Here is a 27,117-nt window from a genome sequence, read left to right as displayed (position 1 = left end):
TAAAAAGCTGATTTTTATTTTAAATCCTATATTGTTAACATCCACGTTTGCTAGTTTAAGGGTCTTCTTCTTCCTTGCATTTGTTGATACTTTTCAGCATTTCTTGGCTTGTTACCGCCACCAACTGTCAATGAGCAGAATAGTGTTACACTGGCGGTGGGAATGTGTGTCCTGTCACGCATGTTCGTATGTGAGTGTTCTCATGTGCGGGCATTATTTCCTAAAAAATTCATGAAATTGATTTATTCTTCTTGCCTCACGCATACAGGAGCACTCAATGCCCTGAGACATCATCATCTTGAAATCATGAACTGGAAAGCGAGAACATTTGTTTGCGTTAGTGCTAGGCCTGTGCAGACAAATAACTAAAGTTAAAAGATGTTTATGCTATGCAAATAACAGTTCCACTTTCAACTCGGGAGGGGAAACCCACTTATTGTCCCAATACCCAAAACAAATCAATATTCCACAATAAGTGGTTTAAAAGCTTTTCCAAAGGGTCATGAGCCATCATGAAAATTCAGAGAAGAGAGACCTGTATTTGTGGTCCTCAACAAGTCACTGATAATACCTGTAAGAGCATGTTCAGATTTTCAATATTTTCAAAAGCCGCTAAATGTTAAAGGAAACATTGAGGCAACCATTTGATTGCGCTTGATTCGGTTGAACTTTATATGCACTACATATCACAGCAAATTCTTATTTTGATACTAATTAATACAATGAAAGGCATTGCATAATTAAGTATTCCAAATAAAGCCATTCATTAAGTTGATTTAGGCTATGGTAATCCCTTGCCAACAGAATTAGTAAGTTGCAAATTCTGTCCTCTGAAAGCCCTACACTTGCCACCCACAGTGGTAGTGTAAAAGTAAAAAGGTTTGCAAACCTTGAAATCCAGGTTATAAAGAAAGTGAATCATTTCAACACTAAGATGGTATTTGCGCCAAAAACGACATTATTACACTTGTATCTATTGAAATCAATCATAATACAGCGGGGGGACTTCCGGGCAGCAACATGGAGTAGACACAAAACGCATGTGCTCCTCCTCGTTTCAAACCTTTTTGCTCCTACAACCCTTTATTTCACAACCATATTATTAAAGAATTTGTGCACTTATTTTATTTTACACGCACTTATTTTATTTCACGTGCACCTGTCTTAAAATGGCTTCAAAGAGTGGCAGATCCAGAAAAAAGGACGACTCGCCGACTAGCTTAACGATGGAGGCTATCTCGGCGCTACTAGACCAGCACCGCTCGGCATTAGCAACAGACTTCAGGACCTCCTTTAGCCTGCTGGAAACGAAATTCGATGAAGTCCGGGCCACTGTGGAAGACCAGGGCCAACGCCTGAGTTCTTGTCAGTGAGCTAGAAAATGCATGCTCCAGCCTCCGTGAAAACAATTCCAAGCTAACTGCTAAGGTCAATGACCTGGAAGGTCGCAACAGACGGCAAAACCTACGCATTCTTGGCCTGGCTGAGTCTACTGAAGGTGGGCAACCTACCGAATTCTTCTCGGGTCTGCTGGGTGAGGTTTTCGGGAAGGAGATACTTCCCTCCCCACCGGAGATTGACAGAGCCCATCGTTCACTGGCACCTAAACCTGCCCCGGGACAGAGATCGCGACCGGTCATCCTTCGTCTACATCGCTACCGGATAAAAGATCTTCTGATCCATGAGGCTAGACGGAGGGGGAAAATTGGACTACCGTGGCCAGCAGATCCGCATTGTGGAGGACTACTGCCCAGAGATTTTAGCCAGCGCGCCGAATACAGGGAGGTTATGACGGAGCTATACAACCGAGGACTCAAGCCCTCCTTGCTGTACCCCGCCCGGCTTCGTATCACACTTTCCAGCGGGGAGAAGATGTGGCTGCGCTCGGCGGATGAAGCACGTAGATATGTCGACCGTCTCCCAGTTGTCTCGCGCGCATCATAAATTACTGCTTTGTGACTGTGACTGACGGATTATTACTGTTCTATTTTTTATTTATTTTTTGGCCGCTATCCTACCTGTTTACTCACTTTTTTTTTTTTTCTTTAACCTCTCTTTTTGGCGGTGTGGTCATTCTGCCTCCTCCGTCATAGTCAAGGTAAACATGTCAATTAAAGCAGCGGTGATGTGAGTATTTTCCTCTTCTTTAAAATCAACGGACTATCCTGCCTTGGTCGGAACAACACTGTAAAGTTCACAAGTATTTTTGCTAAGTAACAATTTATATGTGTAGCTTTCTGTATTCTTTTTAGGGCCACATAGGAAACACTTTAGGGTGCTGCGTTTTTCCCCCTATAGGGTTGTGTTCAAAAAAGATGTTAACATAGGAGCGTAGTTTATGTTCTGTATAATAACGAGGGAGCCAAAGATGGTGCTACGGGAAGATTTTCTTTATGTGGATAATAGATGTTTTGAAGAACTTGCTGCCATGTTCTTTGGCAGCTGTCTTGTTGTGGGAAGAGGGGGTGGGTTTTTCAGCCATGCTCATATTTTCTGTGTCATTTTGTGTTCAATATGTTATCTTGAGACTGTTACCTGGAGTATTGATACCACCTGTGCTTATCAACCCATCTTTTCGGCTAGGGAGAATGGTTAGTCCCTTAAATTTCTTGAGCTGGAATGTCAAGGGTTTAAATCACCCTATTAAAAGAAGGGTTTTTTCACACATCAAGCAATTTGGAACGGCCATTGCTTTTTTACAAGAAACACACATCCGTGGTTCTGACAATTCACGTCTGATGTCGCGGTGGGCGGGGCAGCATTTTCATTCCAATTTTCAGGCTAAGGCTAGAGGGGTCTCCATTCTTATTAACCATAATATTCCCTTTGAACTCCATAACGTAATATCAGATACAAATGATCGCTATATCATTGTCTCAGGGAAATTGTATAATACTAAGGTAGCGCTCGCCAATGTACATGCCCCAAATGTGGACAATGTGGATTTTCTAAAGGGTTTCTTCTCTTCTCTTCCTGACCTGAGCTCATACCATCTCATACTTGGCGGGGATTTTAATTGTTGGCTCAATCCTGTGCTCGACCGATCTTCTCCGAACCCCGGTATAATGAGTAAATCTGCATCACTCATTAAGTCTTTCTTAGACAACTATGGTGCCACAGAAATATGGCGATATCTCCATCCAAACGAGAGGGAGTACTCTTTCTTCTCTCATTCCCACCATACCTTCTCTAGGATTGACTACTTTCTTGTCGACAATCAACTGATCCCATTTGCCCGTTCCTGTGACTATCAGAGCTTAGTGATTTCCGACCATGCCCCGGTGGTACTGTCCATGACCCTTCCAGACCTCCCGTTTGTAGAGAGACATTGGCGTTTTAATTCAACTCTATTGTCCAATAATGACTTTGAGAAATTTATGGAGGAGCAGTTAACCCTCTTCTTTGATATAAATACATCATCTGAAACCTCCAGCCTGACCATTTGGGATGCTTTGAAAGCCTACCTTAGGGGAAAAAATTATTTCTTTTACTGCAAATATGAAAAAGATAGCTCAGAAAGAACGATTAGAGTTAGGTAATCAAATTAAAGAAATAGATCAAAAATACGCTCACATCAAGAATCCTGAACTATACAAAAAACGTGTGGAACTCCAAACTAGATTTGACCTCTTCTCAACACATTCAGTTGAACGCCAATTATTGGGGAGCAGGAGTCTGTTTTATGTTCATGGCGACAAATCTGGTAAAATGTTAGCTAATCAGCTGAAGGGATGTAAGGCAAAACAGCACATCACAAAAATCCAGATGGATGATGGTAACATCACCTCAGATCCCTCTAAAATCAATGACACATTTAGGAATTTTTATTCCAGACTTTACACTTCTGATCTCCCAAATGACACGTTGATGGAAAGTTTCCTAAATCGCTTACATGTCCCCACACTTACTCATGACAATATGACTAGGTTGGACGAGCCTATATTGCAGGGGGAGATAGCGGCTGCTATCTCCTCATTACAATCTGGGAAATCTCCCGGACCTGATGGGTTCCCGGCGGAGTTCTTCAAAACGTTTTCTTCGTTACTTTCCCCTCACCTAAGCTCAGTGTTGTCAGAATCTTTCAAGCAAGGCAAACTGCCAGCATCACTATATGAGGCATGCATCACTCTTATTGTAAAGAAGGGTAAGGACCCAACGGAGTGCTCCTCCTATAGGCCAATCTCCTTATTAAACGTTGATGCCAAAATTTTGGCAAAAGTTTTGGCCCTTAGATTAGAGGGTATACTATCACTGATCATATCAGAGGATCAAACTGGCTTTGTAAAAAACCGGCACTCTTATTTCAATATACGTCATTTATTTGACATTTTTTACTCACCCTCTGAGCCAGAATGCATCCTTTCTCTAGACGCAGAGAAAGTGTTTGACCGCGTGGAGTGGAAATATTTATTTGCAGTCTTAGAAAAATTTGGCTTTGGACCAAACTACATTAGGTGGATTAAACTGCTATATACAAGCCCAACTGCTTCTATCCTTACCAACTCTCAATGGTCTCAACCTTTCAATCTTCATAGAGGAACCCGTCAAGGGTGCCCTTTAAGCCCACTACTTTTTAATCTGGCTATAGAGACACTAGCAAACGCGTTTCGCAGCTGCAAAGATATTTCAGGGATTTTGAGGAAAGGAATTGAACATAAAGTGTCTCTGTACGCCGATGATCTTTTACTTTTTATATCAAACCCAGATACCTCTTTACCTGCAATGTTGACCTTACTCACTCAATTTGGCCAGGTTTCGGGTGGCGAACTTTTTCCTGTGAATACGGAGGCACTTGCCTTAAAGTATACCAACCTCCCTTTTAAGATTGTGGGACATAAATTCACCTACCTCGGCGTTATAGTTACAAGGAAACACAAGTGTCTTTTTAAAGAAAATTTTCAGACTCTACTAAATCACGTGAAAGAGCGCTTGATGCAGTGTATCTGTAGTATCTACATCCCTGGTGGGCCGGATCAATTCTGTTAAAATGAACATTCTTCCTAAGTTTCTGTATCTCTTTCAATCTATTCCAATCTTCATTCCTAAATCTTTCTTTAACTCATTGGACTCAATCATATCGGCCTATATATGGAGGGGTAAGCGCCCTCGACTAAACAAAGTCCATCTTCAAAAATCCAAAAAAGATGGTGGCATGGCACTGCCTAATTTCCGACTTTACTACTGGGCGGCTAATGTACGTAGTCTTACTTTTTGGTCTCACTTTCATGATCGAGCTGACAGTCCGACATGGGTGACAATGGAGTTGAGATCGGTTCGAAATGTCTCCATTTTAGCTCTACTTGGATCCTCACTCCCTCTCCCCACAAGTAAATTAACTAGTAGTCCGACGGTTTGGCATACAATGAGGGTGTGGGCTCAGTTCAGGAGGCATTTTGGTTTTCATGATTTCTCTCTCTTGAGTCCTATTTTGTCCAACCCTTCCTTTCAACTTTCACTATCTGATTCCGCATTCCAAGAATGGCGCAGAAGGGGCATCGAGAAGTTTGAAGATCTTTTTACGGGTAATATCTTTGCATCATTTATACAATTGTCTGAAAAGTTCAGCCTACCAAATACCCATTTTTTTCAGATACTTGCAGGCGAGACACTTTCTCCATTCTCAGATGCCTAGTTTCCCTGAGGCAACCACTGCGACCACCGCCGACGTGTTACTGGGTCTGCATCCATCGCGCAAGGGCTTAATATCGGTCGTCTATGACAAATTGATGGGCATAAACAGGCTCCTGTGGACAAAATTAAAACTGCCTGGGAGCAGGATTTAAACCTCTCACTGGCAAATGATGTATGGGATTCCATTTTCAGGCTGGTAAATTCAACATCTCTCTGTGCACGTCACTGCCTGTTACAGTTTAAGGTGGTGCACAGGGCTCATATAGCTAAAGTCAAACTATCTCATATGTACTCAGATGTTGATCCCTTGTGTGACAAATGTAGGAGTGGTGAGGCTTCACTTATTCACATGTTCTGGACTTGTCCCAGCCTGGAAAGATACTGGAGAGATGTTTTCCAAACCTTGGCCCTCATTCTTGATCTTGAGCTAGAGCCCAACCCACTGATTGCCCTTTTTGGCACCACTGGGGTGGATGACACGCGCCTAACTCCAACCAAAAGTCGCACACTGTCCTTCGCTTCTCTTTTGGCTAGGCGAGCAATACTACTAAGATGGAGGGATGCTGTTCCGCCCACACACGCTCAGTGGCTTAGGGACATCATGTCCTGTCTAGACCTTGAAAAGATCCGCTACTCAGTTTGTAACCCAGGTGGGAAGTTTCAGAGGGTGTGGGGACCCTTTCTGAAATACTTTGAGAGTCTTCAGTCAAACTGAAGGGTTTTTTTTTTTTTCTTTCCTCTGTTTTGCTTCTTTGCTTGTCTTTCTGTCAGTTACATAGTCTGTATTTGTCTATGTCTAAATTCGCCTTCTTCTACCCATTTATCTTTATTTCTCTATTCATTCTGGGTTTTTTTTGTTTTGTTTTTTTTAATCAATATATCTTTCATTTTTAGTATTTACAATTTGCGGTTTGGTACTTGACTTCCAGCAGATTTTTGCAGTGCTCCAGGTACAGTTCTCCATGGGAGGTGTCGTTTGTGGAGGTGGCTAGTGGGAGGGGAGGGAGGTTTGGGCTTTGACACTTTGGGGGGAAAAAAATGGAAAATGTGCATTGTGTGAGCATTTCTGTGTTTGTGATTGAACTTCAATAAAAAATATTGGAGAGAAATCAGTCATAATACATCTTCAGTTTTTGGTTTATATCACATTTATATGGCAATAAATTTAAAATGTGCCTTTTTAGTTACAGTAGGATGCTCCTTCTCCCTTACTGAGTGCCTTCTTTTTTCTGTGCATTCCATCATGGTAACTATGACATTCTCAAAAGTTCCAAACTGCAAAAGTTGCTGACTGCATCCTTCCACTCATGAGTCTTACAAATGCAGAAATTGGTCTTTCAGTTCCTGCCAGATGGCACAGCAGATTTCAGACAGGATGTTGTATGTCATGTTTGACCCAGTTTGCAGCTCAAAGCCCCAGTTGTAAGAGTCCTCTACATCACGGCCAATCCACCAGCCAAATCCACCAGAGCACCGTGAAGGTTTGCACTGACAAGCCAAAAAATGAGAATTATTTATAGGCCTTTATTTATGACAGACAATCAAGATCTTTCACAGGTTTTTACATTGTAGCACATCCAAAAACTAATTTTGTTTCCATTTGATTTTGAAAGAATTGCAGAGAAAATTATTTAAAGTTGAGCATTTTCAAAGGATAATGGAGCTAAGGACTCTACACATTACTGTATGTTGACACATGCCTAATCTATATACACTGGTGAACATGTGCATTTACAATCCCTATTAACACAATCACTATAAACATGGGCAACTCAGTTGGACTCCTATTTTACTGTTTACAGTATCCATACACATATTGACAATACAGGGCTAAATGTTTTTTTTTTTTTTTTTTTTTTTCATTCCTTTTTTGGCATAACATGTACAAACAATTCGGTTTCACCATTCTTGAGTTTGTTTTAATAGTTGTAGTAGTAGTTTTGTTATCTATTCCAGTGCATTATGAACAGATTCACCTATTGTGTTTTGGGACTAACATTCTCCAAAACTGTAAGCTGAACCACAAGCCCCAGTTAAATTCGCAAATACGATGAATGTGGCTGCTCAGTTGCATTTTACAGTGAAAAGGATTGGAATTGTTAATGGAAAGATTTGAAGAGAGACAAGCGCAAACGCAAGCAAATCCACTCTATGCACCACAAATTGAGGCAAAGAAAAGTCTGTTTTAATTGATTGTGTCAAATAAGCCTGAGCAGTCACTGCTTGTTAACACCACTAAGGCAGTTTTAGTCTATTGACTGCTTTTGACCATTAGAAACGGACTGAAAAACTGCTCCAATAGTCATAGTATGACTTTGAACTGACTTTGTATCAAAGTGCAGCTTCGTCTTTATTGTCACATTTTTAGCGCAGAATGTTGTGGCATGACATTTCATTACATCCGTGCTTTGTGGTTTATTGCATTTGTATTTTACTGCATTTATTTAACCCACTACCATCACCATTGGTTTGCTGCTGAGAAGTAACCCCACAGCACGATGCTGCCACCATCAAGCTTCACGGTGTAGATGGTGAGTCCCTGTGGCCAATATTAAACAGTAATAAAAAACAGTAATACTGTAGCCTTTAGGATTATGACTACAATTTTCATCAAATCGGACCATGCATCCTTCTTCCACTTTGCCCACACGTCTTTTTGGCACACCACACTGCTTCGTCCTTTCGTGCTGCTATCTCTGACTCACTCACTGGACCCTCAACCTGACAAAAAACTGCATGTAGGCAGAGAGCTCGGCTAGCTTCAGAGCTAAGGCAGGGCTACAGATTAGGTGTCCCTAGAACCCACGTATCTAACAGTAGTTCCGCATTACATTAGTTCTGCATTACAGTAATTAATTTGCACGCAAGTTTTATTTATTTATTTTATTTAGTGACACGTCGACGCAAATTATTTGTGTCGACGTAATGCTGAGTTGCTTGACCTCTTAGTGGCCTCCCTCGCTACTGTCCTTCCCAAGTCCATTGCTCAGTTTTTGAGGGTGGCTTGCTCTGTGCAGATTTACAGCTCAATCCATGTTTTCCCCATTTCTTTTTAATGTGCGCATGTGTGTACATGCATGCGCCACTCCTACATAGGGATCGACCGATATGGATTTTTTTCATCAGCCTTAGCCGACGACCGATACGGCCTGCCGATTTTCTTGAGCCAATATTTGGAGCCGTTACTGCTTTTGCTCCCTCAATTTACATCATAAAAATGTAAACCCTGCCACACTGGATTTGTTTTCAGAATCTGCTCTGCCATTTCTTTACCATTTCTTTAAAAACAATAAACAAAAACACAGATCAGTGTCACTTATGCAATCATCTTGCACTCATATCACCCAAATTATGTGTGCAATGTGCATCATATGGATGGGTCAACACATTTAAATAATTTAAGAAAACAACAAACCTGAAAAGTAGCCATTGAAATAAAGTGCTTGATTTGTAATTTAAGACTGCTAGTGGGGGAGGGGCAGTGCATGGTCTGTACGTGAACTGTAGCGTCTCCAGCAACACAGAGCTGCCTGTGGACGCCTGTCTGTAAATAATGCCGGGAAAAAACTATCGCGAACGCAGCAGCCGCGTATCGGCCCGATATATCGGCCGGCCGATAAAATCGGTCTATCACTACTCCTACATTTAAAGGTGTGTGTTTGGTAATATGCACCCTTATGACAAACTGGGGCTCTTACATTTACGCCCTCTGGTACAATACTAATTATAGTATTTCAATTAGTGCCGCCTCATTTAGTGAGGAAATTACTGCAATCAAGTTCTTATCCTCCCTCTAAGTCAAGCGACCATGAACTAATGAAACCTCAGAAAAGGAACGGGTGAGAGAGGTGTGTGTTTTTCCATGTTTTTGGGAGGGGGTGGGTCTGTTCTGGCCCTTGTTTCTCTATGCACTGACCTCTCCTGTCTTATGCTTTTTAAATTCCGCTTGTGTCCTCCTTGATGCTTATTTAATGGTGCTGTCTATTTTCTGTATGGTTGATCAATCTTTGTCCCTGAATATAACAACGCTGATGAATGTACATGGCCTTATCTCTAAGCTCACTGTTCTGTCTCACTCTGTTTGGTTTTCCTTCTATTTTGGCAGTGCAGCCTAGGACCCGCTTGGTATTTATGCCATGTCCACACTAATGTAAATACATTTGAAAATGTTGTTTATACACTGAAATTCTTTACCTCCACACTAGCATTTTCAGAGCGTTTTTGAAAAGTTTGCCAACAAAGGAAACATTGTTAAATCTCTACTTATGCTTCATACTACTGTTACCATCTAGTAGAGAGCATTGGGTGTTTTGACAAACATGGGTTGTTATTCTGCTTGGTCTTAGCAGGCTATTGTTCTGTTGCCTCCAACTGTGTGATTACTTGTTCTGTGTTTCAGTAAAGCAATCACAAATGATAGTGTTGTCACTGACATGTCCTTCTGTCTTTAAGGTGTGTCTTTTTCATTTTTCTTTATTAACAGACAAGTCCACAAGTATAAAAATTGATTTGGTACAACAAAGGTTAACATTTTTTTGCAACATTTTTCTGCAGAAACACTGAAAACCTGTACTGTGGTTTATATTTTGTCAGTTTTGCAGAAAACCTAAAGTACTTTTGGCATGTTTAATTGTCATACTTTCTAGAATGCATTTTCTAGAAACCCTGCAGTCCACATTACAATGCAGGAAAAGCGTACTGCAGTGATGTAGAAGTGTACTCCAGAGTGTGTTGGTACGCTGTGAGATTTCTCGCATGGTTACAGAACACACTTTTGGCCTCACCAGCAGTGATACCATGTTTTGTCAGAGGTGCCACTCGTCTGAAACGTTTAACCAACGAGGGCAGTAAAACACAGCTTTTAAGTTACTGCTCAAGGACCTCCCAACTGGGAAGTATCAAGGAACCACCTCACATTTTAGTGCAATCCTGGAGGTAGCTCTGTTACCCAGTGCGTTGGTAGCGGCACAGGAGGGGGGATGCATTAGCAGCCAACATTGACCAGCATAGATTTTTCCATTTTCTGATTTCAAACTTGACGGACGACTGTGCTTGTTGCGGTTTGATTCTGGTGAGATCAGTGCCTCCCATTTTTGCATTACATGGAACCTACTCGACTCGCCTCGACTCTACTCGCCTTTTTTGGGTTTCCATTACGGAAAAAAGTCCCTGGTACCTGCCAACAGGTACTTTTTTTAGTATCGCCTCCGTCGAGGTTCCAAGCAAGCTGAGGCGATACCAAAAGGTGACGTGAAAACCTGCAGACTACTGATTGGTCGGAGAGAATCGTCACTAATCACTGCGTCATCATTGCTAGCGACAGACGGGGGTGTCCTGAACAAACCCGCTGTTTTTAAATAGTTTAGCCAGCGGTGTTTTTTTGGCTGCCTCCAGCTTCTTTTGAAACAAAATTTGTCTTCTGGCTGTGGCAACAGCCACATGCTCAGAATCAAAAACAACACACCTTCGACTAGAGGTCGACCGATTAATCGGCCATTTTTTTACATAATTGGCATCGGCCAATATCCCAGTATATCAAGCCGATTAATAAGCAGGCGCATCTGCGGGCAGCCTAGTGTTAAAAACATGCGACATTTTTTACAGCGCACCCAGACCAGCTGCCTCCAGCCCCTCCCCTTGTGAATTCTTGAGCCGTGTGTCTCGCACAGTTACTTCAGGTTCAGACGCTACCGTTAGCAGTAGCATGTTGCTGGTGTTCTTGCCTTGGGATTAACTGTACTAATAAAACCGTACAAAACACCGTGGCCACACCGCTGTGGAAGCTCCCCGAATGTCATTTATCAGAGTCTGGTTGTTACCCCGGTCCGTTGCAGTCTCATCCACTCCTATAACGGAGCTAACTGGAGCTAACCGCTAACGGAGCTAATCGTTGCTAACAGAGCCTTCAGTTCTCCGTGCCTGTATCCATTAACTGCATCTATGGACTCGAGCACGAATAAAATCCTTAATTTTATTAAATTGGCTGGACGAGTTTTAAATTACAACTAAGAGTTGTTTGAATGACAGAAATCTGCTCAGATATGATCCTAATGAGTGCAACAGGACATGTAGGCTAACAGGGGGGTCCCCAAAACACAGATAAAACACTTCAACAAATGAACAATGATCTAACAAACAAGGTGAACAAGAATTGACTTTAGATAGCCCTAGTCTTATGTGATTCAACAGGAGTTAGGAGGAAATAGTGTTGAGATTAATAATAACGTGTCACTTTCTGTGAAGCTTGCAGATTTGTATTCTCAGAAGTTTAATAAATGCTGATAAGTGCACTAAACTTTATTTTTTCATTGAAAGGTTTATTTGACAAAGTTTATTTTCTTACCTGTTTCGTTTATTTAATATATTTTTCATACATTATTTATACAATATACAGTATGTTTTTACATTATACATTTTTAATTGAAGTATACAAGTGTAGATTGGTGAAGTGTTCAATAAATGTTTTTGTTGAGAAATTCTGTGTATGTTAGTGTTACATTTTATCTTTCAAATAGAGGTTTAAAAACAAGCACATATCGGCCAAATATCGGCCAAAATATGTGTGTGTGTGTGTGTGTCGCGTTAGGTCACGGCAGTTTCCTGCGGCGTCGCTATGACGACCAGCCACGCTCGCCTCACCCATGAGGCGGTACTAAATCTGCAATGGAAAATGGAGGACGGGGCACCGCGGTCGAGGCAAGCTGAGCTGGTACTAGCAGTGGGTAAGAGCCATAAGTGAGTGTTGGGGTAAAGCCCCCTGAACTGCTCGCTACCAACAACCCCTGCATTTAAACCTCTTCCTCATGTCCAGATGAGCTAAGCCATGAATTTGATCTAGACACAGTTATTAGGGCTGGGACAATTCGTCGACATAGTTGGTGTCATCGATTACGTAAATGCGTTGACACAAATAATTTGCGTTGACGCGTCACTAAATAAAATAAATAAATAAAACTTGCGTGCAAATTAATTACTGTAATGCGGAACTAATGTAATGCGGAACTACTGTTAGATACGCGGGTTCTAGGGACACCTAATCTGTAGCCCCGCCTTAGCTCTGAAGCTAGCCGAGCTCTCCACCTACATGCAGTTTTTTGTCAGGTTGACGGTCCAGTGAGTCAGTCCGAGATAGCAGCACGAAAGGACGAGTATGGCGAGTAGTGGCGACCCACAAGAGTTAGAGGACCCGCCGGCCTCTTTAAGATCGCAAGTTTGGGAAAACTTCGTGACTGTATGGCTGCAGCGTGGGGCCTCCCGTGTCATGCCCTCTCGTCTCATGCACTCCCACCTGGTGCCGTCCCCGCCTCGAATTCTTCGGTCTTCGGGTCAGTTACAGTAGTACATGCGAGAGAGTGGTGGATAAGACGAGGACTGTGTGTCGGCGTTGTTCAGCAGTTGTTGGGTATGTGAGTGGAAATACATCTAACGTGCTACAACATATCCAACGCCATCACCCAGATGTAGATGGAGAGGGGTTGCAGTTTGGTGAGCTGGGGATCTCATCGCTGCTTTTTGCGGATGATGTGGTCCTGATGGCATCGTCGGCCTGTGACCTTCAGCACTCACTGGATCGGTTCGCAGCCGAGTGTGAAGCGGCTGGGATGAGGATCAGCACCTCTAAATCTGAGGCCATGGTTCTCAGCAGGAAACCGATGGAGTGCCTTCTCCAGGTAGGGAATGAGTCTTTACCCCAAGTGAAGGAGTTCAAGTACCTTGGGGTATTGTTCGCGAGTGAGGAGACAATGGAGCGGGAGATTGGTCGGAGAATCGGCGCAGCGGGTGCGGTATTACACTCAATTTATCGCACCGTTGTGACGAAAAGAGAGCTGAGCCAGAAGGCAAAGCTCTCAATCTACCGGTCAGTTTTCGTTCCTACCCTCACCTATGGTCATGAAGGCTGGGTCATGACCGAAAGAACGAGATCCAGGGTACAAGCGGCCGAAATGGGTTTCCTCAGGAGGGTGGCTGGCGTCTCCCTTAGAGATAGGGTGAGAAGCTCAGTCATCCGTGAGGAGCTCGGAGTAGAGCCGCTGCTCCTTCGCGTCGAAAGGAGCCAGTTGAGGTGGTTCGGGCATCTGGTAAGGATGCCCCCTGGGCGCCTCCCTAGGGAGGTGTTCCAGGCACGTCCAGCTGGGAGGAGGCCTCGGGGAAGACCCCAGGACTAGGTGGAGGGATTATATCTCCAACCTGGCCTGGGAACGCCTCGGGATCCCCCAGTCGGAGCTGGTTAATGTGGCTCGGGAAAGGGAAGTTTGGGGTCCCCTGCTGGAGCTGCTACCCCCGCGACCCGCTACCGGATAAGCGGAAGAAGATGGATGGATGGATGGATCACCCAGATGTGCCAATCACTGGAACAAGACAAGAAAAACTGTCCAACTTCTCCTCCCTACAGTGCTTAACCAGCCTTTAGATACAACTAATTAAAGTTAAATTAAAGGGAGAAGAGCTTGGATGTTAAACAAGAGCTTATTCATTATTTTACCTACTGTTTAAAAAAGCAAATACAGGCTACTCTTTTTGCACTTGCTCCGTTTACATCAAACGTCAGTAAATATCGAGGTGTGAGCCGCAAGGTCTGTGGTACATTGCCATTGTAAATATCCCATTAACATTGATTGAGTAAAAGGGCCAAAACTGGTCTACGTTGACTATAGCGCCCCCTAATGGCCGATCTTCACCACATTTGGTAAAGAGCCTCAGAGCGGCATGCCAAACAAGCATCAGAAGTTTCATGTTGATAGCAATTACTACAGCAGAGATGTTACAATCGCAAATATCCCTTTTACATGGATTGTTATTGGTCAAAACACAAACGTTGATTATAGCGCCCCCTAATGGCCGATCTTCACCAAATTTGGTACAGAGCCTCGGAGTGGGAGGTCGAGCAATAATACCACGTTTTGCTCTGATACTTATTAATTTGGCCAAGATATGCTAAAGTTCGTGTTTTGTGGTTAGCTACGGAAATTAGTTTGGTTGTAAGTTACGCATAGTGTAACGCAGTAAAATTCTTTTGATAACTTTTGGTCACGTCCATCTGGAGATGCTACGTACCAGGTTTCGTGCCCATTGGTCGCACGGCCTAGGAGGAGTTTGAAAAAGTTGATTTTGGACATTGTGCGATATTGCGAAAGAACTTCTTAGCAGAAATGGGCGTGGCCTATAACATCAGATTCAGCTCGATTCAACGAACACGTGTATGTAATGGTTTCTAATGTGTAATGTGGGAGTTATAGGCAAAAACATGTTTGACATCATTATAGCGCCCCCTAGTGGTCCATATGTGTAATTTTTGGTATGTGAGGTCCATGAACCATTGTACATCTACACTGTAATTTTGAAGTTGCTTACATTAGTGTAAGTGGTGTGGTGTTTTCGTAGCTAGCTACACAAATTTGTTTGTGCGTAATTTCCGCAATTTTCATCCGATAAAATTTCTTTTGATAACTTTTTGTCAGGTCCGTCTGGAGATGCTACGTGCAAAGTTTCGTGCAGATCGGTCGCACGGTCTAGGAGGCGTTAGAAAAAGTAGGTTTACGGTAAATCCCGATTTTTTTGCGCATAACAGTATAGGTGGAAATGGGCGTGGCCATGGTCAGAGTCAGCTGAATTCAGGGAATGCGTGGATATGTGTATTTTTAATGTGCGATGTACGGTTTGGGAGTTTGAAGAACCCTGATTTAAATGATCATGGACTAAGAAATGTTAATCTAAGTTATAATTAGGGAAATTTAGAAGCCCTATAATGTAGTCATGAGTTTAATGGTGTTTATTGTAACTATAGAAAATAGATTAATTATAAAGGGGAACTCTACCAATTGCACAGATTAAGATCAGTTTACTGTCATGGGGAACAGAATTACACAGCATGTGAAAACAGTTGTAAAATGTCCTCTATGGGTCTGGAGAAGTCTGAAAAAATGACCCTAGTTATGTCATCAGGGTTACCTCAGGTAGGCTACGGAGACTGAAAGCCTGAGTTAATAACTTGTGGCACAGAGTTTTAATATCAGACTCATCTCATATATTTTACATTTAAAATATAACTAATATAAGAATAGGTAAAGCACTAACACAAGGCTGTGTATACATGCTTATATAAAAAAAAAATCTGAATATAGATATGTATTTGTATGCACATGTATGTAGGTTTCCTTTAATCAGGGCAGTGTATGTGGTGGCATCAGTAGATAGCTGAAATCTGCAGGAGTTGAAGTAGGAGAAGCCTGAGGTAATGGGATTATTCTAAGACTCTCATATTCAGCAGGCCTATTCCCACCAAGCCAGTGCAGCTCTGCCAACACATAAACATATATAGACTTTCACTGCCATGCGTAATATCCATTAACCACACTCACATATGCTTCCATAAAAACTGATACATACAAACAATCATTTGCATCCCTTATTTGTTTATAATCACAGACAGTCATGCATTTAAAATTCTACTCTTAACATGCCACCTCAAATGTGTAAGTTGCTCTTTAGAGAATATTTAAAGGGTAAGGCTGGCAATGTTTATTTTATCGTTTTTGTTGTCAATAAATCCCATGAATAGAGCAAAGCTGACGTTAGTCCGTCTCTCAATACTTCCCAACTTCCGTAGCCTTTCTCTGGCACTCATCCCCAAGCCCATTCGTTCCTACTGAAGATATCAATCTTTAATAACTTGTCACTATTATACACTATTTAAAAAGGCTAAATCCATTTCTAAAACGGCTCTGCACTGTAGTTTTTAGCAACCGTTACTCAAACAGGAGTAAGTAGTGCTTTTGTTGAGGACCATTCAGTGGCAGATTTGGTGCTCTAGTGAGTATTTCGGGCAACAGGATGACATGTCAAATTAAATTACAGTACCCATATTAATGGTTAAAAAGAAACATTGCACCCAATGCAACAATAGGACAACCATGGAGGTCGGTTGCACAGATGAGCAAGCTCTATCAGGCTTTCAATTCCCATACAATACTTTTGTTAGTAGGATCAATTCATTGTTGGGTTTAGTCTTTTTGTGGGGTTTGTTGACAATAAGAAACATATAGAATTGTCACCAGTCTTTTCTTTAAACTGTAATTTAACTCAACATATAAATAGAACAAGTATAACCTGTGTTTATTTTAATGAGCATTTTACATACGCACAGCATCATCGTCATTCGTTTTTTTCTTCCAATCATATCTCGCCCACTTCTCTTTTTTGTCCTCTGCTTTTTTATCTCTTCATCTGATCACTAAGCAACTCCCAAACCCCTTCCACTTTCTTCACATCTCATTTGTCTGTCTCTTCTTTTCATCCTGCCTCTCATTTATCTTCAACTCTCTCCAATGCATGAAGACCAGTGCTTCTTTATCAGTGAGCCATAGCAGGGGGCATGGCACTCTCCCTCTATCCTTTCCGCTCATCATCACTCTTATTCTTTTCTTCCTCAAGCCTCCACTCGTCTCATCTTTCCTTCCCCTGCATTTTTGCCTCGACAGGAATATTTGGTCTGTGCACCATCAGGTTGGCTGTGCTCTTTATCTTCATGCAGATTGTTTTTTTTCCTGCTATTCATTGCTTGGGCATTTTTTTCTCACCCTTGTTTTCACTCCACTTATGGTATTATGTATTTGTAGCTACACTTTTCTACGGCGCAAAACACACCTTTCTTCTCTTTGTTTATCACTCCTCTACTCGTCCCACTGTCTTTCTGTTGCCTTTATCATACATCCACACACCCTGATTACTCTCCCATTTAATCTACTTGATAATCCAAACATTTAATGTACTTCTCTTCTATTTTACCTCAAGTGACCTGAACCAAACATCTCTCACATGATTAACTCCTATCAACTAGCTGACTTTCTTCCTCATCCTGATACATTTGTATTCTGATATTAGTTTTTGTTCCAAAACCTTGTGGGCACCAGACTGCCATAATTTAGCCATATGTTAGTGAATGTGTCAGGACAGGACTTCCTGCCTAGAGAATTTATTGTGGAAATTTTGGTTGCTCTTGAACAAGACATTTATTCGTTACGTGAAAGTGACTTACTGTACAGAGAAAACAGGAGATTATAAGTATATTAGCCGTTGTTTATTAATTTTTTAGTCCTTTCTTATTGAACAAGGTGACCCGTTCTTTCTTTGTGCTGCCTTGTTAAGTGCTGCTTTGTTTTTGAATTTAATTCTGTTTTGATTTATATTCAATTATTTTACTGTGACAAAAGTCAGTGAACTTTTCATTTGGACTGGTTAGATTTAAGAATTTAGAAATGTCAAATACTCAAATAAACCGTAAAACAGTCGTGCAAAAATCCAACTAATGTATTTAATTAGCAGTGAAGTGATGGCAATCTTTATCCTGCCAATTTCTCCAGGACTCATGCCTTTGTAAATGCCTGTACACAAAACAAATAAAATACATTTCTTATAAAGTTATACAAAAAACATCCCAAACAGAGATATAGTAAGTATAAAGTAAAGCTGTTGCAATTGTATGTAGGAACACAATGGCACAATCCCAAAGTCCGGACTCTCAGACTTTGGTGCGCGTTCTCGCAAAATTCGTAAGGGCTTAGGGTTGTCCCAATGTCGAATTTCATAGGGCGTGAGGGTTTGAGTACACACTTACCGAGCCCTTTCCGTGAGTCTGCATCGATGCAGACTTCACCAAAGGAAATTGCCCACATTTCAAAGCGTTGTGACGTTTACTGCGGAGACCGAAAGATAGGGAAATCCGGGAATTACAAAGGTAAACAACAGCACGACACACGACCACAGAACACAGACCAACCTGTTGTCCAAAAATGTTTGTGAAAAAAAATTGGAATCAGGCAGCCGTCTCCTGTGCCTTGGCCATGTGGAAAGCAACAAACTTAAAATGAAAATTCCCAAACCGGCAAGTGTCAGCAACATCTTTGTTATTAAACGTCACCAAGGTAACGTGATCTCGTTAAGTGCTGTCCCAATCCCATTTATACCCATCTGAGCCCATGTGGCCTCACACACTCACTCACTTAGCACCTGAGATCAATTAAGTCTGTGAGTCTTTAGTCCTTAGTCCTCAGGGCTCGCTTTGGGATTGGGCCATGGTATGTACCATGGTATAGTGTGAATACCCCATCTCATGCCCCATGAAAGCGCCGGCCCAGTATCTGTTCTGTGTCAGGTAACATTGGAGAAGTGGCTCTGCAGACACCATGGTAACCATGGTACTCATGTGTGACAGCAGCAGGTTTACTGTATAGATCAAGCTGTCATTCAATTAGGCTATTGATTAACTTGTGTGTGAGACATATACATGGCTGTGCAATTAGTCAGAATTGTAATCATGATTACCATTTTGGCTCATAATAATAATAATAGGTTTTATTTGTAATGCACTTTACATTTGGAGCAAATCTCAAAGTGATACAGTTAAGATTGTAAAAGCATGGTAAAAACATCAATATAAAATACAAATAGTGCAACGACTTGCAGGGTTAGTTAAAACTCATAAGTTCTCTTAAAAGAAATAATCACAAAAACAGAATAATCAAGAAAAACGATTATTTTGCACATCACGTTTTGCAAGTAAACTCTTATTTTGTCTTGTGTTCTGAATGAAAACAAAAATGTTCAAATGGGAAAAGTATTAAGGAAAATTTCACAGTTCTAGGTGTTTTCACTGTTGATTTATTTAACTTTTTCCACTGTTTTTTAAGTTCAATAATTGCAACATCTTTCCAAAAGTCAATGACTAATCGTGTTAAATAATTGTGATTATGATTTTGTCCATAATCGAGCATCCCTAGAAAATAAAAACAAACCTTTTTCGCTTTTCAAGCAGCACTTGAATTTAGTATCTTATATACCCGTGGAGGCGTTAAAATGCATTTTTGGACACTTGAGAGAAGCTTGCATGTCTAGTCAGCATTGCCAAAGGCGACTGGCTGGCGAGGCCTGTAGATGATGTGTCATGAATTATCTGATTAAATTAATATCTGCCCGCAGTGTAATCCTCTGAATCCCACACTGTCAGCATCCCATTACACAGAACAGTTCTTAGTTTTCACTTCAGTACACCATACACCCCCACAGTTCTTTACATCACACTGAAGTGAGTGCGGATGAAAAACATTGTAATTTCCCCTTGCAGGATTAATAAAGTATAAATTATTATTATTATTATTATTATTATTATTATTATTATGTGTTCACACACACACACACACACACGTTTGTTTCACTATCTTTGTGGGGACCCGTCATTGACATAATGCATTCCCTAGCACCTTACCCTAACCTTAACCATCACAACTAAATGCCTAACCTTAACCCTTACCCTCACCCTAACCATAACCTAATTTTAACCCTAATCCTAAAACCAAGTCTTAACCCTCAAACAGCCCTTTAACCTTGTGGGGTCCAGCATTTTGGGCCCCACAAGGCTGTGCAGACCCCACAAGTAAACTGTATTCCCCGGTTTTATAGAATATAGTAAAACAAGCACACACACACACACACACATTACTCATGTACTGTATTTGTGTGTTTGCAGTTAGACTTAAGACACCATGGGATATGAGATAAAAGCTTGAAAAGTACAGGTTCTTGCATCATTAACTCCAGTTCGTGATTGCCTGCTTGACTTTCCTTTAATGTCCTCTGCTACAAATGTGCTTTTCCACTGAATAGTGGCAGCCTACTGTGATGAGTAAATGACTGAGAGGAATGAAAATGAGAGGTTTGAGTAGTCAGAAGGTTAAAGTAAAATAGATTCTTAATAGGCCCACTTGTATTAATTCTGAGTTTATTATCAGTGAGTTTGTGGCTGCTTTGTTAATCCCAGATTTCCTGATGCAACAGTAGGATACAGTATATTAATGTAGCTGGTTTTTAATAAGACTGTGCTAGCCTTTGTGTGGGCCTCTCACTCAGAGCCACAAACATATCTATCTGGGTTTTTGGCACACTTGTTAGTGTCTGTGTGTTGTAGTGGGAGATGTTTAAGAGCTGTTACACACCAACAGTCGGACTGATCAGTCGGGTCCCCGAGGTAAAAAACAATGCCTCAAAACACACTGAGGCGACGCCGACTTGAGTGTACGCTCTGCGCGTTTACGTACGTTAAAGTACGTCTCCATAGCAGCAGGCGGCGCTTCTCTGTATTGTTTCCTAGAAAATGAAAACCAGCAGCTGATAGGACGAACGCGTCACGTGGGTCTTTTTTTCTCCGGAAATTCACAGCCAGGCTGTCATGGTGGCTTGTTCAGAATACGATCTCATATTGTACTAAAATAGTTCACCGAAACGTGTTTCTGAAAACATTTTAAGCGAGAAATAGGCCATGCAGTTGCTGAATCTGTCTTCATTTCAGATCGACAAAGGTCAGTTTAAAAGATTTTCGTCAGATTTTGAGAGGCTCATCCGCTCGCCATTTCCGGGTGAGTCCCGACTGCCCTGTCTCCGACTGAGCATGTCGGGTCGGCCAAGATAAAGGCCGACAGCTCCTCCGACGGACGACGGCACGGAACACACCGAACAGACTCGAGTCACTGACCTCGCCAGACTGTCCAACGGCCGATAATCGGGTTGGTGTGTCAGTGCCCTAAAATCCCCTGTGCAGGCCGATTTTGAACAACACTGTTTTTACAGTAATGGTGGCATGGGTTGCTTTACTTTGTTTGCTTTGGAAAAGGGCAGCAATACTCCAGGGATGAGGGCTTTCACAGGCCCTGTCTTTTCATCTGTGTCTCTTCATCTTTCTCTGCCTCCTCTCATGTTGCCCACTCCTCTCTTTCCTTCTCCTCTGCGTCCTGAACAATGAGGTACAGCTGCCCCCTCTCACAGCGTCCCACGTCATCTTGTTTTTATCAATCGCTTTCTTTATGGTGTTCTCTGCCACAACGTCGTCATGCCAGTTCCCGTTAACCTCTTTTCTTGCACGACAATACTCCTTTCTCTTGCTGCATTTGTGTTTGTGTTGCCACTTTCTTCACTTTCCACTTCACCTTTCCTTTTTACATGGCAATCAGATCCTCACCTCTTCTAGCCTCACATCTCCTTTGTTCTTTGGTCTTTCTTCTCCTCTCTCTTGTCTTCTCATCTCTGCTTCTGTGCTTATTGTCGTAGCTTCCACTTTTCAGATTGGTTTGTATCAGTGTGTATTGTACGCGGAGTCTCAGCACAGCAGGTGTCCTCAGCATTTTGCTCTTTATTTCAGCGCTCTGTTGTCATCTATCTTAAACATTCTGCTTTTAAGCTCATTTCAACTCACATTCTGTTAACATTCTCTATTTAACCGTCTCTTCATCTGTTGCATCTCTACCTCATATTATCCTTTTCAATGTACACAACTTCTTCAAACACTCCTAGAAGTGCTCATTCACGCACACACCTTTTTATCCGTTGTTCTTTGGCTGAGACATTATACACCTCATCTACACAGCAGACTTGTAATTGCCCTTTTCCTAACTAAACCAGAATTAACACCTGATATTTAGTGGGATTTATACAGATGTGTATCATTGTTTTTTTCCCAGTTAGATTAGATATTTAAGAGGATCATAGTAATTAAGAAATGCTTACTAAGACCTTTTATATTTGGCTTACACACATCAAAGTTGTTTGTGCCATGGTTACACACACACACACACACACGCACACGCACATATACACACACACACACACACAACATTAGGAGGATACAGTCCTATACAGACACATACACATCCTGGAGGTCCCTGTGCTGAAAGTAATTATGCAGGTTAGATGACAGCTTTTCCATTAAGCCACTCTCCAACAGCCACTCTTCACTAGTTTGATTGCATTGTAATGAAAAAGAACTAATTAGCATGACAAGTATTCTCTACAGTGATTGGCTAGAGATCAAGAGTTATTACAATAATCTTCTTCTCAAAGGACCCAATGTTTTCTTTTTTCTTTGGGATTTGTAGGGATCTTCTGGTACTGAGTGAGTAAGAGTGCGCAAGCTTGCCCATATGTCAAGTTTGTGTATGATAGATTATAAAAAGATTAGGTCACCTTGTGTGTCTAGTTCAGTACACAGCCTGCTTTCAAAAGGTTGGAGGAGGAGGGTTAAGCAACATCACTTAATAATAATAATAATAATAATAATAATAATAATATTAATAATAATTCATCTGTCGGGAAATCAAAGTGAGTGAGCCAGAATCAAGCTTTAGGCATACAGGTGCACAAATACACACACATAAATATCACTTTAAAAACATTGGTGATTTAAGGGTACATGACAGATTCAAATGCAGAGAAAATTTGCATAATACAGAAAGTGCCATTTACATATTTACATAATTACCTTTTTAATTGATTTTGTTGACCTTTCTGTATATAGGAATAGGATTTGATTGTGTGATGGTGTCCACAGTATGTGTATACCCCTCTAATTTATTTGCAAACAGAGTGCAGGATTTCAAACTTTTCTGTGGTGTTGTTTTCCTCTGCCAGTTCTTCATTCCAAAGAAAAATTAATGACAGCGTGCTTGCACGCAGAAAAGTCAGCCATCCAACTTTTTCTTGCTTTTTTTCTCTATTGTCAAGGATTATTTTTCCAGTGCTGTCGTCTGCATAAGATGAATGACAGCAACTGCATATACTGAATCATTTTCTCTAGTCCAAAGTTTGTGTTAGATGTATACGTCAAAGTTGGAGTGTTGCTTTTTCTTCCCTTTTTTGTCAGAAGGGACTCTAAAACAGTGAGGGCTTGCTTTACTACTGAATGTCCTTTTCAACTACTTTTGCAGGTACGTTGTATTGCCAACCTGAGCAGAAACGGGTGGAATTAAGAACAAATAGTTTTCTGTCATTTACTGTGAATAGGGCTTGGGTTTATCTCTTCATTCACTGTTTATATTATGCAACGCCAAGAACCCTGCATAACGGAAATGTAATGCGTACTTGTGCTCCAGACTCACTATACTGTATAAGACTCTAGTCCTTAATCATCCAGGAATTAGGAGAAGTTCACCACGATTGTAAATATCTACTCACCCTCATGCCAGTTGACCCATAGATATAAAAGTGAGATCTTACTGGAATGAGAGAAGTCAGTCAGTCAGTAAGTGCAGTGCATAGCTGGGCTGAATGGTTAGATTGACCGGGAGGCCTCTGTTAAAAAAAAAAAAGGCGTGAAAGACTGACAGCATTAAGGCTCTTATACACTAGACGCAGCCCAGCTGGCATGTGCAAATGTGACGTCATGGGATCGCCGTGACTATTTATACCTGCACTGGTGCTCGCAACACTAGTTGCAGTCTTCTCCTGAACAGAGGTGGCGCTAATAAGGAAAGGCTACAGACGTTGCTCTTTCTACAGACTAGAAGAAGAAGAAAAAGATAAACAATGGCAGAACTGGCAGCATTGCCGTCAATGCTTCATTTGATTCGATGACCTACTTTGTCAGATCAAGCCTTTCATTCGCCATAAAAGAAGTCATCTTAACCTAGTAAGTTTACAAGAGAGACTTGCAGTCACTGTGAGAGTCCTGGCATCCGGTTGTCGTCGAACCCATTCAGGCCTCCCGTTTCCGCTTTGTCGCATCTAGTGTAAAAGAGCCTTTAGGCAAAAGATTCTTTGATTCTGCTGGAACGAGAATAACTCTTCAACTGCAATGCAAAGTGCTAGGTGTGAGAGAAGCTGGGCATAGTATCCAGATTGGGAAGCTTGTTAGAGAGAGCCCACCTAAGCTATCTCCTACAAAATCAAACCTGGAATGCCTACAGAACAATTACGTGAAAGCCCATACTGACCCAGCCAAAACCAGACTTGAATCCTTTTACAAAATGTTCCAACTTGAGTGAGCTTGAGCAAATCTTCAACAAAAAATGAGAGAGAAAAGGAAATCCCCAAATCCAGATTTGCTACAACAATGCAGACATATCCAAGAAGAATCAAATCTTTAATTGCTGCCAAAATATCCAACCTCCCTGTATTTACCCAGGAAAGGAGGAGGAGATAGATGCTTGCATGCAATTTGTTTTCAAGAAATGTTTCTTGAAAAGTGTTTTATTTAGACGGTTGACAAAAAGCCATACTTTATTTAATTTGGAATTCAGTGTGCAATTACTGCAAATGTCACTTTCTTTGAAACGTTTCTGAAAGTAGTAGACTATATGTTAAACATTGCGTGAGAAAGAATATGAGCAGTTCATTTACTGTTAGTAAATGTCATATTTTTATAACCCCAACTTCCTCAGGCAGCATCCAAAATGTAATTTTTCTGTTTTCTTTGTCCCACTACAGTTGGCTTTGGAGGACCCGGTGCACAGCGTTTCCCTCCAGCAGTTTGTCTATGAGAAGCTGAAGGCACAGCAGGCCATGATGGGGGACCAGGGCTTCGGGGTCCTGATGGAGACCGTGGACACAGAGCTCGTCAGACAGCTCCAGGAGTTCCTCCAAGGCCTCTGAATCACCTATACAATTCTTCACTACCTTACAGAACCATCTCCTCCCGTTTTTGAAAATGTACCCGAAAGGCTAATAATCTGCCCGACGTGTGGACTAATCCCACCCCTCCCAACCGCTACCCATGCTTTGCCTTATCTATATTCAGACCTAGCCTTGTCGACTGTCTCCTCGTCCCTTTCTCTAGTATTTGGATTCCTTTACATCTTTTTTTTTTATCAAGATGGGGTTTAAGTGGGTATTTTCAAATGTGAAAGTACCTTCACACCCACATACAAACATCACCACACTAGAGCTTCCACTCAATTCTTCTAGTTTCTTCTTTCTGTGGTTTTAAGGTGGAATGGGTAGAAAATTGGACTGATAAGTTGGGGGTTTGAGGAGTATATACTGTTAGAGAAATCCCCTGCAGGTGCCAGAGCAGGAGCTTCAGACTATTTTCTATGGAGAAACAGCAGAAATGTGCATACACCGTACTTAAAGGACCTAAAGCAGTGTTTACAGAATCTATTCTTAAAAAGAGAAAAAAAGAAATGTAATTTTTTATGTATGTAAAGTATGGATGATATTCTGCATTACGATATTTTAGTTTGTTTTTAGTTTGTGTTAATTTCTCTTCCATTTAAAGATAATAATTTTGTCGTAACCAGAGGTCAAGTTGAAGTAACTACTGAAAGAACTCATGAGTGTTTTTCTTTCTTTTTGAGTTGAGTTAGAGGGACATTTTGTTGACTTTAAATAGGGTGATTTTTAAATGGTTGAGTGCTGAACCACATTTATATGTACATACATACTGCTGCTAATTGATGGTGTGTTGGAGCACTTTAATAACCAAAAACTGTTTCACCTGTTTTCATCTTTTTCTCAATGGTACATCTTCTCACATAGTTTAACACAGTGGTAGAAAGCCTCGGAGCAGTGCAGCGGGATTATGCAAATTAGGCTTTAGTTGCATTAAGACCCCCATCTTAAACTGTTGCCATATTTCAGGTCTCAATAACTTGTACAAAATAGACATAACATAAAATGCCATTAGGCTGTGTCTTAACTATTTAATTTGAAAGAATTTGATGAATTCTGACCTAGGTAGCTGTTAAAGAAGTCCCATTATGAGCCACTGCGACTTTGAGTCAAAATACATTGTGTTGCGCATAGCTGTCCTGCTGCCCTGCCGGTTTTTCTGATTCAACCAATCGTTTTAGTGATAGAGATAAAGATTTGATATATTTGATTTGACAGAAGAACCAGTTTTCGTTTTTTCTCAGAACAATTAATTATTTGGACGTTTGGCAAACCTATACAGTAAAGAAAAATAAATGACTTAATATTGGCACCGAAGTTCTTTAATAGTTGAAAAAATTACATTTATACATGTACATGTTTCATGCAGAATCCAAAATGGGGTCTTAAAAAAATATCTATTGTTTTTCTGTGATTTGAAACTCGTATTGAGAAAAAACTGAATTTTATTTTGGGTTACACTGCCTTTATAATCTATTCTTCTGGAATTTATGGATAAATATGGTTTTATTTGCTCTCATTAGGTTGGTCAACCTCCCTGGGAAGGAGATCATCTTGACACTGTGATAGAGTTGAGTAGCAGTCAGAATTACGGCCTTATGCTTTCAGCCTTACCTATCCTTGAAACTAAAAAGACATTTCTTACTATTATGTTCATTTCTTAACTAGTGTAAACAGTAGATGATTTCTGTCCTTGTATTCTGTTAATGACCGCAATTATGAAGTTAAAAACGTAACACGAAAAACAGTAAAGAGATGTTTTGGGGTTATACATTTGGTTATGCTTTGATGGGAAATAATCCTTGTTGCTTTTTCCAAAGCATTCAATAAAATGCAGTAATCAGCCAAAATATTAGTTTGTGTATTTCCATTACTGATTGTACGATGTATCGAACTGAAAACACAGATCCTATAGAGTCCTTGATAGTAATTTCAAGCATATTAGACCACTATTGCACTTGCATGAAGTTTAATAACTCACTGATGGACCTGAAGATGCACTGTTACCCTGGATACTGCACCACTGAGGACTACACTTTGATAGCAATGGAAAGGGGA

At 41.1% G+C, this 27,117-nt stretch overlaps 1 protein-coding gene across 1 annotated transcript in view; it reads left to right on the top strand.

Moving 5' to 3' along the window:
* Nucleotides 1-26,911, top strand: part of ipo11 (importin 11) — a 156,544-nt gene extending 129,633 nt beyond the window's left edge. Inside the window, exon 30 of the mRNA XM_031305262.2 lies at nucleotides 24,877-26,911. Coding sequence (XP_031161122.1) covers nucleotides 24,877-25,041 — 165 coding nt within the window. The 3' untranslated portion in view covers nucleotides 25,042-26,911. The remainder of the gene's footprint in view (nucleotides 1-24,876) is intronic.
* Nucleotides 26,912-27,117: the final 206 nt, after the last annotated feature.

The sequence above is a fragment of the Sander lucioperca genome, chromosome 2 (assembly GCF_008315115.2).
Source record: "Sander lucioperca isolate FBNREF2018 chromosome 2, SLUC_FBN_1.2, whole genome shotgun sequence".
In the NCBI taxonomy this organism is placed as follows: Eukaryota; Metazoa; Chordata; class Actinopteri; order Perciformes; family Percidae; genus Sander; species Sander lucioperca.
This window is presented reverse-complemented; position numbering and strand designations above follow the sequence as displayed.